This window comes from Xyrauchen texanus, chromosome 34 (assembly GCF_025860055.1).
Source record: "Xyrauchen texanus isolate HMW12.3.18 chromosome 34, RBS_HiC_50CHRs, whole genome shotgun sequence".
Classification (NCBI taxonomy): domain Eukaryota; kingdom Metazoa; phylum Chordata; class Actinopteri; order Cypriniformes; family Catostomidae; genus Xyrauchen; species Xyrauchen texanus.
The window spans coordinates 3,280,881-3,296,763 of NC_068309.1; the positions used below are offsets into that span (position 1 = coordinate 3,280,881).

Here is a 15,883-nt window from a genome sequence, read left to right on the forward strand (position 1 = left end):
CATGGTTGCAAAACACAGTAGCATGATATTTATATATATATTTTTTTTTTGTGGTTGTAGATTTGTATTACATACAATCGCCTTTGAAAAAGTGAGAATATCATTCAGAACAGAAGCTGCATGTATGAAAGTGTAAATAAAGAGATTCAAATAAACACACGTGAGTAATGTCATCAATCCAACAGTTCAGAAGAACAGAAACAGAGAAGTGTAAAAGACAAACACAAGATAGAAGCATATAATGTCATGCAGTCCGTTAGCAAACGCTTGTGTTGTTGTTGTTGTTAGCGAGCAGAATATAGTTCAGACTTTATAGCGATCTAAACCGAGATGTACGGCGTGCTTCACATTTATCCAGAAATGTCTGTTTGAAGCCAAAAGGCTATTTTGCACGATCAATATTAAAAATGGTTATTCCACTACTTTTAAACTAAACAGGAATCTGTTAAAATCAAATAATTAATATTTTGCATAAAAAAATAAAAAAATGACAAGATGTCGCATTGTGACATTATTTCACGACGAGCATGTTTGTAAATATAAACACATATATTTGTAAAGTTGACAGTATTTGCTGTACTGATTTTGAGCTGATTTGAATGAAAAAGCACGATGTTAATTACGTTACAGTACTGAGAATTAGATTTCTTGCATTATGCTTTTATGATTATTTTATTGTTATTATTGTTGCAATGACATAATCGAGGTTGTAGTAAAAAATAAAAATCGTCATGTCCTAAAAAAAAAAAATGGGTTTAATTTATTTAAATGCTAAATATATTTTTATTTTGGGGTAAAACATGAGTCAGACACTTCTACGTGAGATTCACCAATAGAAACGCTGCATTTAAACATCCATCTGAACGTGATCCGTGAGGTCATTCAGAATGATTCGATGACTTTCATCAGTGGCTGAATGAATCCTGGACTACAGAGCCAGTGCTTTGTCTGTCATTCTACACAGGATGTTTAATAGTGTCACAGATACATTTTAAAGTTGTTACAACATTGTTAAGTTACTGGACATTGCTTTGAAAGAATAAACGAAATGACAGTTTACAGCTAAAAAATAAAGTAAAACACACATATAAAAGCAAACATTTAATTCATATTACTGCAGGATTAAACTCACATATAGTTTTAAAAGAATGTTTTGTGGTATATAGCAAACGTCATATGCAAACATAGAAATCTACAGAAACTGATATTTTTAGGGAGAATGCCACAAAAATGTCCAAGTCACATTTTACCCCAAAGTCAAAAGGGAAAAAAAACTATTTTGCATTAAGATACTGAAGATGTTTTGGACCAGAAGGATTTTTCACATTGTGACATTATTTTCATGACAATTAAGCGCATTCGCCAAAAAAAAAAATTCTCATTACCAAAAATCATCTGGATTTTGTGTTTTTGGCTTGTTTTGTAAATCCCATTTTTTTCAATGATGATTCTCATTACTGAAATACAATGATTTTTTTTTTAAAGGCAGTACAATAAATACTACCATCATGTATAAACACTTTCAATAATATATATTTTTATATATATATTTCCTTTTCATTACAGTAATGGGAATTTGGGGGAAAATGTGTTTAATTCTTATGAAAATTAAATGACAATGCAAAAAACAAAAAAACAAAAAACTTAATTTTCTACCATTGAAGTAAACTAAAATGTACTTTTTTATTTTGGGGTAACATATGACAAGTTTCAAGAGATTCTTCTCTTAGCACTACAAGTCTATTTTAATAGTCATTCAATGTCAAATATTATAAGCATGTTTTTTGCACTCTTGTGATCCTGGTCAGGTGAGATCTGTTGTGACTCTTTGTATTTTATGAATACATGAGCCGTTACACTCTGGGTCATCCATTTTTAAATGTTTATAGACATGATTTGATAAATCTGAAGCATGCAGCGGTGTTACAATCTTCATTTAACACCAGGAGAATATGTAACTCTTCCATTAATTAATTGTTTCCTTAAAGTAACATTTGATACATTCCCAATACATTATAGTGGTTATTCATGTTCAGATATTTCATGTTTTTCTTTATAAAATACAGGAAATATAATGATGACATCAGAGTGTGAGCTCATGCTTTACAAGCCGCACGTTGCCGCAAAGTGCACTTTACTAGTCAGCTAGCATTAATAAAGAACTGTTAAAAGAATAAAAACAATCTGACCCTTTCATAAAAACAAATAGACACACTAAATGTGAACAAACACAATAAAAAAAAAAAAAAGTTATTCAAAGGAGGGTATTGCCAAACACCTGAGCACTCTTCCGCTTTAGCTTTCACTCTTCTTTTTGTTTTTCTTTAGGAACGATGGGGTGCGAAACTTTTTCTTCTTCTTTGAGGGCGATTTGTTGGGTGATTCATCACTGCCATGATCTCCCGCTGCATCGTCACCGGCAACAGGCCCCTCCCCCTCTGCCTGAGGGGTGGAGTCTGTCTCGCCGGGGGCGGGCTCTTCTGCGGGGAGGGTGAAGACTTCGGAGGCTTCGTCAGGGGTCAGATCGGGGAGGGTCTGTCTTAAAGTGGCGGCGTCACTCTCATCTTTGAACGTCTGCTCCTGTTGTGCCTCTGTGTTGGATGTGGAAAAAGTGGAGTAAAACAATAATAGTGAGTTGGCTCACACCAAACTTTGCATCCAGGGGGATATTTAGCCCTCAACAGTTCAGCTCAACTCGCGAAGCACAAAAACAAGCATTTTCGCAACAATCTCTGAAAAAACTTGACTCTCAGTAATGCCACGCCAATTAAATGATACAGATGCAAATCTACACCTACAACTATAAAACTGCTTCATCAAATGTAACTCACAAAAATGAGTTACATTTCAAGGCAGATCTTGAAAAACTACAGATGCCAGTTATAGGGAATATCCACATTGATTTTGTCTTTTAAATAAACTATCAATTAATCGCAAACGTTAATGTTGCAGAACACATGTGCAGACGTCTAAATACCACGTGCACGAAGACCATTTTTACTGAGCCCTAACTATTGCAAGGGGACGCAAAATTTATTGAAGGGAAACGCAAAACTTATTGTGGGGGAACGGAAACTTTTTAATTATTACTGTTAATAAAATGTTTGGGAAACAGATGACTAAATAAAAACAAACTACTACAATTCAATATTTTCAATTTATTGTGAAGGAAAAAAAAATGTATTGCTGGAGTACGCAAAACTTATTGCGAGGTAACAGAAAATGTATTGCGGGGGAACGGAAAGCTTATTGCGGGGGAACGCAAAATTTATTGCGAGGGAAACATCAAACTTATTGCGAGGTAACAGAAAATGTATTGCGGGGGAACGGAAAGCTTATTGCGGGGGAACGCAAAATTGCAGTGGAACGGAAAGCTTATTGCGGGGGAACGGAAAGCTTATTGCGGGGGAACGCATCATTTATTGCGGTGGAACGGAAAGCTTGTTGCGGGGGAACGCGTCATTTATTGCGGGGGAACGCGTCATTTATTGCGGTGGAACGGAAAGCTTATTGCGGGGGAACGCATCATTTATTGCGGGGGAACGCATCATTTATTGCGGTGGAACGGAAAGCTTATTGCGGGGGAACGCATCATTTATTGCTGGGGAACGCATCATTTATTGCGGGGGAACGCGTCATTTATTGCGGTGGAACGGAAAGCTTATTGCGGGGGAACGCATCATTTATTGCGGGGGAACGCATCATTTATTGCGGTGGAACGGAAAGCTTGTTGCGGGGGAACGCATCATTTATTGCGGGGGAACGCGTCATTTATTGCGGTGGAACGGAAAGCTTATTGCGGGGGAACGCATCATTTATTGCGGTGGAACGGAAAGCTTATTGCGGGGGAACGCATCATTCATTGCGGTGGAACGGAAAGCTTATTGCGGGGGAACGCAAAATTGCGGTGGAACGGAAAGCTTGTTGCGGGGGAACGCGTCATTTATTGCGGTGGAACGGAAAGCTTATTGCGGGGGAACGCATCATTTATTGCGGTGGAACGGAAAGCTTATTGCGGGGGAACGCATCATTTATTGCGGTGGAACGGAAAGCTTATTGCGGGGGAACGCATCATTTATTGCGGTGGAACGGAAAGCTTATTGCGGGGGAACGCATCATTTATTGCGGTGGAACGGAAAGCTTATTGCGGGGGAACGCAAAATTGCAGTGGAACGGAAAGCTTATTGCGGGGGAACGCATCATTTATTGCGGTGGAACGGAAAGCTTATTGCGGGGGAACGCATCATTTATTGTGGTGGAACGGAAACATGTTAATTTTTACTGTTAAAATTTTTGGGGGGGGGGAAACAGATGACTAAACAAAAACAGACTACTACAATTCAATATTTTCAATTTATTGTGAGGGAAAACAAAATGTATTGCTGGAGTACGCAAAACTTATTGCGAGGTAACAGAAAATATATTGCGGGGGAACGGAAAGCTTATTGCGGGGGAACGCAAAATTTATTGCGGTGGAACGGAAAGCTTATTGCGAGGGAACGGAAAGCTTATTGCGGGGGAACGCAAAATTGCGGTGGAACGGAAAGCTTGTTGCGAGGGAACGCAAAATTGCGGTGGAACGGAAAGCTTATTGCGGGGGAACGCATCATTTATTGCGGTGGAACGGAAAGCTTATTGCGGGGGAACGCATCATTTATTGTGGTGGAACAGAAAGCTTATTGCGAGGGAACGGAAAGCTTATTGCGGCGGAACGCAAACTGAGGGGAAATGCAAAACTTATTGCGGGGGAACGGAAACTTGTTAATTATTACGGTTAATAAAATGTTTGGGAAACAGATGACTAAACAAAAACAGACAATTAAATATTTGCATATAACAGTGTTTTAGCCCACTGCTTGGATTATTATTGAGAAGCTTCCGCAAATGATTTAATAATAATCATCATCATCATCAGATGCATTTAATTTCTTAATATTAGGGACATCAAAATTACCGGTACTATAATGATACTCAACTTTCTTCAGCACCAGTAGTAACGACTCGTTTAGGTAACTAACTTATTCAGTTATTTTCTTAGAAAATAGAGCTGATCTCAAACAATCTCCTGAGAGAAGCTCATGCAGAGAAGCGGCAAAATGGAGTCTTCAAATCCACTGAAGTACAACACACATTAATAGATGAGACATTTATATTTTAAGAGACATCAAATTTCTGCCCACTGGGAACAGTTAACAAACAAACAAACAAAAACATGTGGTAAAGATATATATATATATATATATATAAAATATATGACTGTCAACAATATCACATATCTAAAGAGCTGACCCAACTGTATGCTTCAAACCACAAAGCAGCATTTTATAGACATATACAGCATTTACAGATAAACACAAACATAAGAGATTTAACAATGTTCTGCCCTTGAATGGAGAACCAGATCAGAAATGTAATCTTCATACATTACCTGTTCTGTGTTGAAGCAGTACTAGATCGCATAGCAAGTTTTATGTTTTAAACCTTTGTTATTGTAATAGAAGTCCAAAGAAGAGGAATGTAGAAGTTTCTAGGGAGATATTTGTTGCTTAGGTGATCTTAATCAAATCTTTAAATCAAATCACATCTTTTTATTTCATCATTGTCTATTTTAAAGTCAACATGAAATCAAACGGGACACTTTTTACGTTCTTATTAAATGTGTACAATTCACAGATGCACAATATTCTAAAGAAATGTTTTCATCAGTGTAATAACTACTCTAATTGAATCTATGCATCCCAAATGATAACGCTGCTTTTTCGAATCTATCGTTATTTGCCGTTATTACCATAATCTTTATTATTTTATCATATTAACACCGACATACATTATTTACTGCAATACATTCAGAAAGGCTGCATTACCTACAACCACGTTTGGGAAAGTTACTCAAAAAGTAATCAATTACAAATAACTAATTACTTCTCGGTGGGCTGGGGATCTCATCGCTGCTTTTTGCAGATGATGTCATCATCGGTCCGTGACCTTCAGCGCTCACTGGATCGCTTGGCAGTCGAGTGTGAAGCGGCTGGGATGAGTATTAGCACCTCTAAATCTGAGGCCCTTGTTCTCAGCAGGAAACCGATGGAGTGCGTACTCCAGGTAGGGAAGGAGGTATTGCCCCAAGTGAAGGAGTTCAAGTACCTAGGGGTCTTGTTCACGAGTGAGGGGACAATAGAGCAGGAGGTTGGCCGGAGAATCGGGGCAGCGGGGGCGGTATTGCACTCGCTCTATCGCACCGTTGTCACGAAAAGAGAGTTGAGCCGGAAGGCAAAGCTCTCGATCTATCGGTCAATTTTTGTTCCTATCTTCACCTATGGTCATGAAGGCTGGGTCATGACCGAAAGAACTAGGTCGCGAGTACAAGCAGCCGAAATGGGCTTCCTCAGAAGGGTGGTGGGCTTCTCCCTTAGAGATAGGGTGAGGAGCTCAGTCATCCGTGAGGAGCTCGGAGTAGAGCCGCTGCTCCTTTGCGTCGAAAGGAGTCAGTTGAGGTGGTTTGGGCATCTGGTAAGGATGCTCCCTGGCCCCCTCCCTAGGGAGGTGTTTAAGGCACGTCCAGCTGGGAGGAGGCCTCGGGGAAGACCCAGGATTAGGTGGAGAGATTACATCTCCACACTGGCCTGGGAACGCCTCGGGGTCCCGCAGTCAGAGCTGGTTAATGTGGCTCGGGATAGGGAAGTTTGGGGCCCCCTGCTGGAGCAGCTGCCCCCGCGACCCAACTTCGGATAAGCGGCTGAAGATGGATGGATAATTACTTCTCTAAAAGTGCAATCAAATTACTTTAATGATTACTCCAGCAAAAAAAGTGATCAAATTACTTTTAAGTTACTTTCTAAAACACTTTTCATAAGAAAAGTCTCGTCAACTTTTGATTTTACAGAAACGCAAACAGACTTACATATGAACATAATTCATATTTTAAATGTATTACACAAACAATATTATTTGCGAAATGTGTAAACCAAAAGCAGTTACCTTAATTAAAAGTCAGAAACTGTCATCTGATTGTAAGAGTTTAAGATATAATGTGTTACACCTCTTTGATAGAAAAAGTAATTCGATTACAGTAACTAATTACCTGGTAATCAGATAAAACAATGTGTAAATAGCTCTTAGTTAACAGGCCGAAAAGTCGATTTAAGAAGTGGAGCAAATTACTAAATTTTGACAAACGATTACCAGAATAATGTGATCTGATGAATTATACACAATTAGACCACAAACGTGCATTAAGAAGGTAAATGGAGCTGATTTTGATTTTCTGTTGACATATGGGAACAAAAGCTTATTTTACTTTTCACAAAAAGGTTCTGTTGATCAAATCACATTTTTAGACGTCTCATTATGACAAACTGAAATAAGTTAGGCTGTCTGAGACAGATCAGCGCAGATCAACCCTCACAACAAACAGAAACAGGTCTAAAGAGGTACAGCGAGAACAGGAAGATGAGTTAATAAGCAAAGGAGTGAGTTCAAGTGAAGCCGTGCAGTGGGAAACAGCAAACTCAAGCATGTTTACTTACTATGGTAACAGGTATTCTTTTGCATTCCCATCTCCTGATTGTGACGCAGCCACGAAGAAGAAAAAGCACAAGTAGAGAGAGAAAATCTATGCAGGTCAAATCACAGCCACCGTGTTAAATTAAAAAGAAACGAACAGAAACTTCACAGGCACACACACACCACCAGAAGTAAAGAATGGTTGCTGAGCCATTCTTAAAAGACCCCAGAGATGTGAGCATGAAAGGGTGAATGACAACATTAAAAGACAGGTGATTTAAAGACATTTCTCATCTCGGATTACACCTGAATTTAAACAAAAAGCGCTCAGAAGAGCACATGCGAAATGTAAATCTATTATGACATTCAGAACCCTAAACTACAACTACACATTGACCACAACTAGAGATATAAATCTCTAGAGATAGCAATTACTTAGCTATCGGTTTACATAAAAACTATATTTTTATTTATTATTCTTAAAATATCATATAGGTCAAAATGTCTATATTGGTGCATCCTTACCTACAATGTGTCATTTATTTTAGAACCTCACTATAGGATCTCACGTGTTGGAAATATGGGTGTAATCCATAGTAATAAAGACCAAAAGGGTAAAATAAAAATAAAGTTAAAGTTATTTCTGTGGTCCACTGATGGAAACACTAAACGTTCATGATAATGTTGCAATAACGATTCAAAAACGGCAGAAAAATAAACAAACAAAAAATATGAATGGTGCCCTTTGGTCTGTTATTACGAACAGCAATAAATGTCTAAAAATGTTAATTAACAAACGTAAAGACAGACATTAGCCATTACGTTGCAGATATCAACCACTAGAACAAGCTCATGCTCTGAGACCCTTTCTGTCTGGATAAACGTACCTTCCTCTACACGCACAGGTGAGCTGGGGGGAGTGCAGGTGGCACTGGGCACTTTGCCCTCTTCAATCTCCTCTGTCTGACCTACAGAGAACAGAACCATCATTAGAGTCTTCATGTGTGAAACAGGTCATCTCAATGGGCACAAATTGCTTTTATAAAGGCACCTTACACCTTGAAAGATTGAAACTGATGAGTCGGATTCACTCTCGCTCAAGCTCACATTTTTACCAATATCGTAATGCATTTAGGGCAATTGAACAAGTGCAACTGAAATCATGTGAATCATGAGTACTCCGCAAGGACCAAAACGCATCAACTAGTGGCACAACTGACTAATCGAGTCGTCGGCTGGTCGGTGCAACCCCTAAATGCATTGCGATGTATTGAATCGTGACATACGTCAGATTTTAGGGCAGTTTCCGAAGCCCAAGTGTTACACTCTATTAGTGATGAAAGCATTATCAAATTAGCCATTTTGAAACTTTCTGCCGTCCACAAGAGGTCTCGTAACATCTTAAATATCATTTTGAATCTTTCTGATGACAAGTTTTTAGTAATTCAGTGAAACAGTAAAAATACCCAAATAATTATAAAAACTACAATATGGAAAAACCAAAAGGACAATTAAAAGCAACAAATCAGTCCCACCAGGATTTTGAGTCACTTCCCGGATTTTTGTGACTGAATTTTCCAGCGGCTTTTCTCAAATATTGCGATTGATCTGCGATTGTTTTGTGTTTTGCAGTGAAAACTCACAAAGCATCTTTGTATACCGGTGTAATTGGTGACAACGATGGTGTAAATGCATGTACATATTTTAGTGCACAATAACTGAACATGCAGTAAGCAAGTAAAAAATACACACACATTTAAGCAAACCTGTGATATGGCTGTTGGAAGACCATAAGACCTCAAATAAATCTATAAACTAAAAACCCAAATGAGGATTCAATAATTACGGTTGTTGCGATTATTACAATTGTCTGAAACAGAAATCTGATATATGGACACATACAATTATAGTTCATATATTTGAGCATTTATGTATATTCATTCAAGTATTTGGAAATAATACATGTTAAATAAATGACAATTGCTAATTTTTTATATTTTGAAATATATATTGGAAAAATACGGAGGCCTGAAAAGGACAGGGCGGAAATGTCCCACCCTGTCCTCTAAGAGGCTCTGTAGAAATATGTACATATAGGTGACACTCTTATATCAGTGAAATCCATACATGAACAAATATTTCATTAGTGTTTAGCATCTATTGCCATTTATCAGATTTGTATTGTAAGCACTTCAAATTCTAATAAACATTTTATGCCGTTGTCAAACTTGGAGGAAACTGATGGGAATACAAGATTCAAAAATAATGGAAATGATATAAAATTGCAAGCTACCACAAACAATGCGGAGATTGGTTGAATTTGCAAGAATTCTTGTGATCGCAAAATCCTGGAGGGACTGAACAACGAGGATATAAATGAACAAAGAACAAAGAATGTGAGGAGGAATTTCACCATCACCACAAAAAACATTTAGTTCAGTTCAGCTTCAGAAACTTCAGCTAGACACCAAAGATGAGTTTATTAGTACAAGAGTAACAATACGAACCCCAGAAGTACATATTTCAGAGGACAGTGGGACACCCGCCGGTGAGCCAATGATTTTCAGGGTCAGGGGATAAGGGTTAAACAGTCCGTTTACGGATCAGATAACAGCTCCAGATCAGGGCGATTCTGAGACGGGGTAGTTGATAGTAGAGGGATGGGCGCAGGCTGGGGTGGGTAAAGACGGGTATGGTGTTAGGGCTGGGCGAAATGGCTTCAGAATTTATATCCCGATATTTTTAAGCAAATTGACGATATTAGATATACATCTCAATAATTATGTTTTTGCTCTGAAATAAAAAATAAAAAAAGCACTTTTATGCTAATGAATGAACAAGGTGTGCAAAACTACTTCACTCATGTTTTGGAAACCAGATGAATATTGCATAGTGCTAAATTATTACTCTGGAACCCAGTCAAGATTATTAATATAATGTAATACTGAATTATTATTATTTTCAGGATAATAAGATTAAAACGTATATATATTTATACAGTTATTATATAGTTTGTAGATCTGTACAATAACGTAATAGCGGTTACTAATGTTTGGAATTGCGCCAATGCTTGAACCAGTACTTCACAATGCACGGGAACTGCGCTACAAACATTAGCACAAGCCCCACCGAACCTACCCGTGCACGAGCCCCGCCGACCCTACGCGTACACAGACCAGCGCGTTGCCGAGACTATGCTTATCTGTCTTTAAATCGTAGCCTTTGGCAGTTTGATGTTATATTGATTAATTATACAACCCTGAAGGATCGTGAAGTTAGTCTCCTGAAGCACTCAATGGCCAAACAAAAGGCTCATCAAAATTAGCGCGATATTCACGATATTGTTGAGATTTACATCGTCAGCAAAGTCGTTGCTATTACATCGTGGGTACTCGATGCGTCGCCCAGCCCTAGTATGTTGGATCACCAAGATTCAAAACCAGGACAGAAAGGGAGATATTTAGGCAGGGGGTGACAGGACGATAGAAAGAGAAACCACAAAGTCAGAATCAACCCCACTTAGAAGGCCTTCCTCAGGCAGAAGCCCAGTAGTTTGCAGGTGGTACCTGCGGTCAGCTCCGTGTCACAGCCCAAAGCTTTCAGTACCGCACAGTGGAAATCCTTATGAGGGGACTCGGGCAGATCTGATGGACTAGCTTGACCCGACACCGACCCGGATTCGGTGTCACGACTGGGGATTATGGAGGGCGGTGGAGCCATGGTGGCCTGAGCCTCCTCGTTCTCCTGTTTGACGTCTAAGGGGGTCTGGACTTCCTCAGGGCCTGAGAGTTGAGTGTTGACCGACTCTTCAACCTGTGCTGGATTATATACAACAGTTTCTCTCCAGACCTGTGGGGCGCTGTTGAGCTGCACAGGAACTCGTATTCATGTGCAGAGGAAAACTTTGCAATTAACCACTTTCAACAGCAGCGAAGATATGGATAATTTGACCCTTTTTACTCTAACGATATTAGTTTAAAATATTAGCACATGTGGTGAAACAACATTTGTACACGCCACTAAAAGAAACATTATACTGCCTTGAATTCATGTCACAATGATCACATTTACAAGAGACGACGAGCACACAATTTCATAATTACCAGTGTGAAATTTTCTTTTTTCATGTCAGTTAAAGAAATCATGACAAAGGCAAATTAGCATTGATAATAAATTTGCAATGGAGTTGAAAATTGACTATGCAATTTATTATTACTCAAATACTCGTAAACGGCAGGTTGAGCAACCAAACTACAATATATATATATATATATATATATAAAAAAGCATGCACATCCAAAAACTTATAAATGTGGCGCAGGACCCCAAAATAACAAATAAATAAATTAAATATATATATTTTTATTTTTTTTGCATGAAAATGCAAGTCCTAATGAAATACAAAAGCATCAATTACACACCTGTTATTGTCTGTAGTTGATAAAGAACAAGGTGAAATTGCCCAACATGCCCATTTTTCTCAGACCAAAATCAGTGAATGCATTTCATAGTTAAGTCTATGGATTAAACTCGTTAAACCAAACTCGCCCTAGGATGTTTGAAGGCAGTTCTTATTGGGTTCTAAGGGAAGAAATGTGTTGATTGTTGACATTTGTCTTGTCCTTACCTTCCGTGCCTTTCTGCTTGAGCTCCACTTCCCTTCGGTACTCGTCCAGTTCCTGATCTGTGAACTTGTTGAAGGGGTTTGGTCCAGTTTTACTGACGATGACACGTGGCTGGTACTCCTTCTCAATAATGGCTTTAGACGCGGTCACTAGCTCCCCCTAAGAGGACAATGCCACGACAAAGTTTAAACACTGCTATTGTGCTGAAAATTAAATTAGCTTTTGGTTCACAAATAACAGAACAAAAAACATTATCTAAAAATAGTTTTTTTCTGGACCTCAAAATTCTTGTGACAGACCATAAAGTAGACGCCATATTTACAAGACCAGGTCAAAAATATCGACCGAATACCCCCCCACCCAAAAAATTGATTCCTGATTCCTAAAAGATCAGTCTTTTATTTTTGCATTAGAGATTAATTAATTTTTAGTTGTGCTTATCATATCAGTTAAATAAATGGCAATTGCACAGCATATCTTGAGCTCTGCTGTTAATTTTTAAAATCAATATTTTCGCTACGTACAGAGTTAGACGACTCCCTGTATAACTCACAGCATTAGCTAACGAGATCATTTGCAATTGCTCGCATAACAAGCTATTTTCACACACCACCAGCCTCAATATGCCTGGAAGCACCCAAGCTCAAACAGTTCTTGCAGATTGTGAGGACCCACGTCTATGATGAGCTTTGGGCCAAGCATTTCCGACTTACCAAGGCTATGTTTCAAGAATTGTGTGCCATGGTCGGGCCTTTCACTGGGCCAGTCACACAAGCTATCGCGCACCTATAACAACCGATGAACGCATTGCTATTGCGCTATTCAAATGGTCATAAAACATCATTGTTTATGCACATAAACTTTTTCCATCACCTTAATTTGCATTTTGATTTAGGCGAAACTTCAGAAAATCCACCTCATCCATAAACTTTCCTTTGAGGCTCTTTTGTGCAATTTCAAACTTCTCTTAAAAGTAGTTGGAAAGAATCCCAGCTATTGAACAGGGATGCAAACTCATGAGGGGCAAAAAAGGTGAGACAATCACTGTTCCACAAACAAGTTTTTTAGGGATGTATATATTTTTTTCAGCTATTTTAATGATTCAAGTATAGCTAAATAACTACACAATTGTGCAGAATAAGCTGCAAAAATTAAGGGTATTTAGGTGTGGCTTGCTTCTTTTTCACAAATTATTCAGTTTCATTTATTGAATAGTTCAGTGACCACTTCTGGAGATGACACTAAGTGGCAGTAACTAATGAGCTATGATCTTCATAGACCTCAATGTATTCTGCAGCGCTGACGCGAGTCATGTGATGACCCTTTACACGTATAAATATCACTCACTTCATAGACTTCAATGTATTCTGCAGCGCTGACACGAGTCATGTGATGACCCTTTACACGTATAAATATCACTCACTTCATAGACTTCAATGTATTCTGCAGACTGGCCGAGTCATGTGATGACCCTTTACACGTATAAATATCACTCACTTCATAGACTTCAATGTATTCTGCAGCGCTGACACGAGTCATGTGATGACCCTTTACACGTATAAATATCACTCACTTCATAGACTTCAATGTATTCTGCAGCGCTGACCACGAGTCATGTGATGACCCTTTACACGTATAAATATCACTCACTTCATAGACTTCAATGTATTCTGCAGCACTGACACGAGTCATGTGATGACCCTTTACACGTATAAATATCACTCGCTTCATAGACTTCAATGTATTCTGCAGTCATGTGATGACCCTTTACTCGTATAAATATCACTCGCTTCATAGACTTCAATGTATTCTGCAGCACTGACACGAGTCATGTGATGACCCTTTACACGTATAAATATCACTCGCTTCATAGACTTCAATGTATTCTGCAGCACTGACACGAGTCATGTGATGACCCTTTACTCGTATAAATATCACTCACTTCATAGACTTCAATGTATTCTGCAGCACTGACACGAGTCATGTGATGACCCTTTACACGTATAAATATCACTCACTTCATAGACTTCAATGTATTCTGCAGCGCTGACACGAGTCATGTGATGACCCTTTACACGTATAAATATCACTCACTTCATAGACTTCAATGTATTCTGCAGCACTGACACGAGTCATGTGATGACCCTTTACACGTATAAATATCACTCGCTTCATAGACTTCAATGTATTCTGCAGTCATGTGATGACCCTTTACTCGTATAAATATCACTCGCTTCATAGACTTCAATGTATTCTGCAGCACTGACACGAGTCATGTGATGACCCTTTACACGTATAAATATCACTCGCTTCATAGACTTCAATGTATTCTGCAGCACTGACACGAGTCATGTGATGACCCTTTACTCGTATAAATATCACTCACTTCATAGACTTCAATGTATTCTGCAGCACTGACACGAGTCATGTGATGACCCTTTACACGTATAAATATCACTCACTTCATAGACTTCAATGTGTTCTGCAGCGCTGACGCGAGTCATGTGATGACCCTTTACACGTATAAATATCACTCACTTCATAGACTTCAATGTATTCTGCAGCGCTGAAGCGAGTCATGTGATGACCATTTACACGTATAAATATCACTCACTTAATAGACTTCAATGAGTTCTGCAGCGCTGACACGAGTCATGTGATGACCCTTTACACGTATAAATATCACTCACTTCATAGACTTCAATGTATTCTGCAGCGCTGGCGCGGGTCATGTGATGACCCTTTACACGTATAAATATCACTCGCTTCATAGACTTCAATGTATTCTGCAGCGCTGACACGAGTCATGTGATGACCCTTTACACGTATAAATATCACTCACTTCATAGACTTCAATGTATTCTGCAGCACTGACGCGAGTCATGTGATGACCCTTTACGCGTATAAATATCACTCACTTCATAGACTTCAATGTATTCTGCAGCACTGACACGAGTCATGTGATGACCCTTTACACGTATAAATATCACTCACTTCATAGACTTCAATGTATTCTGCAGTCATGTGATGACCCTTTACACGTATAAACATCCCTCACTTCATAGACTTCAGTGTATTCTGCAGTGCTGATGCGAGTCATGTGATTTTACACGTATAAATATAACTTCTGCACATTAATCATTGCTCTTCACAAATGTGACCGGTTATGGTTTCAAAACGGCGAATTTCTCAGAAAGGTGAGGAGTTTTGTTCTCTGAAATTATTATTTTTTTTCATGCATTTATTTATTTTGAGGAATTTGATAATTTTATGCAAATACGAGTGCAGCTTCTTCAGAGCCCTTCATTTTCCATTCCTGTCAGACGCAGAATCACTTTCGAGGCGCAGCTGTAGCCAAGCATGCGATTAGCCCGCTGATGTCATCAATCACGAATGGACCCCCCAAAACAAACGAATCACAAAACGTACCAATTTTGGTTTCAAAACGCAGAATTTCGGCAAAAGGTGAGAAGTTTGCATCCCTGATTGAAGTACAATCTCTTAATTGGTTGGTCGTACAGCTGACGAAACATTTAAAATTAAGACAACATTTTCGTTCTATTCTTTTTTGGTAAAAGATGGGTGGTGAGAATTTGATGTGACTTAAGACAGTCTTACATATTTAACATACAATACTTCTCTAACTCACTGCCCCTTTTTCATTTGCGTCAGAATAAATACTGCGTCTACTTTGAGGAATATCAAGAGGAATTAAGTCGAATTCATCAGTGAAGACTTTTCATGTTCAAGCATTT

At 38.6% G+C, this 15,883-nt stretch overlaps 2 protein-coding genes across 2 annotated transcripts in view; one reads left to right on the forward strand and one right to left on the reverse strand.

Moving 5' to 3' along the window:
• Positions 1–4: 4 nt before the first annotated feature.
• add1 (adducin 1 (alpha)) overlaps positions 5–15,883 on the reverse strand; it is a 45,072-nt gene continuing 29,193 nt past the window's right edge. The window contains exons 14-17 of the mRNA XM_052104449.1: positions 12,131–12,287; positions 11,070–11,321; positions 8,391–8,471; positions 5–2,591 (exon numbers count right to left, since the gene is read on the reverse strand). Coding sequence (XP_051960409.1) covers positions 2,296–2,591; positions 8,391–8,471; positions 11,070–11,321; positions 12,131–12,287 — 786 coding nt within the window. The 3' untranslated portion in view covers positions 5–2,295. The remainder of the gene's footprint in view (positions 2,592–8,390; positions 8,472–11,069; positions 11,322–12,130; positions 12,288–15,883) is intronic.
• Positions 2,598–7,516, forward strand: LOC127627842 (uncharacterized). The gene is made up of 2 exons (XM_052104439.1): positions 2,598–3,212; positions 3,302–7,516. The coding sequence occupies exon 2, from the start codon at positions 3,312–3,314 to the stop codon at positions 4,317–4,319; it is 1,008 nt and encodes a 335-aa protein (XP_051960399.1). The 5' UTR covers positions 2,598–3,212; positions 3,302–3,311; the 3' UTR covers positions 4,320–7,516.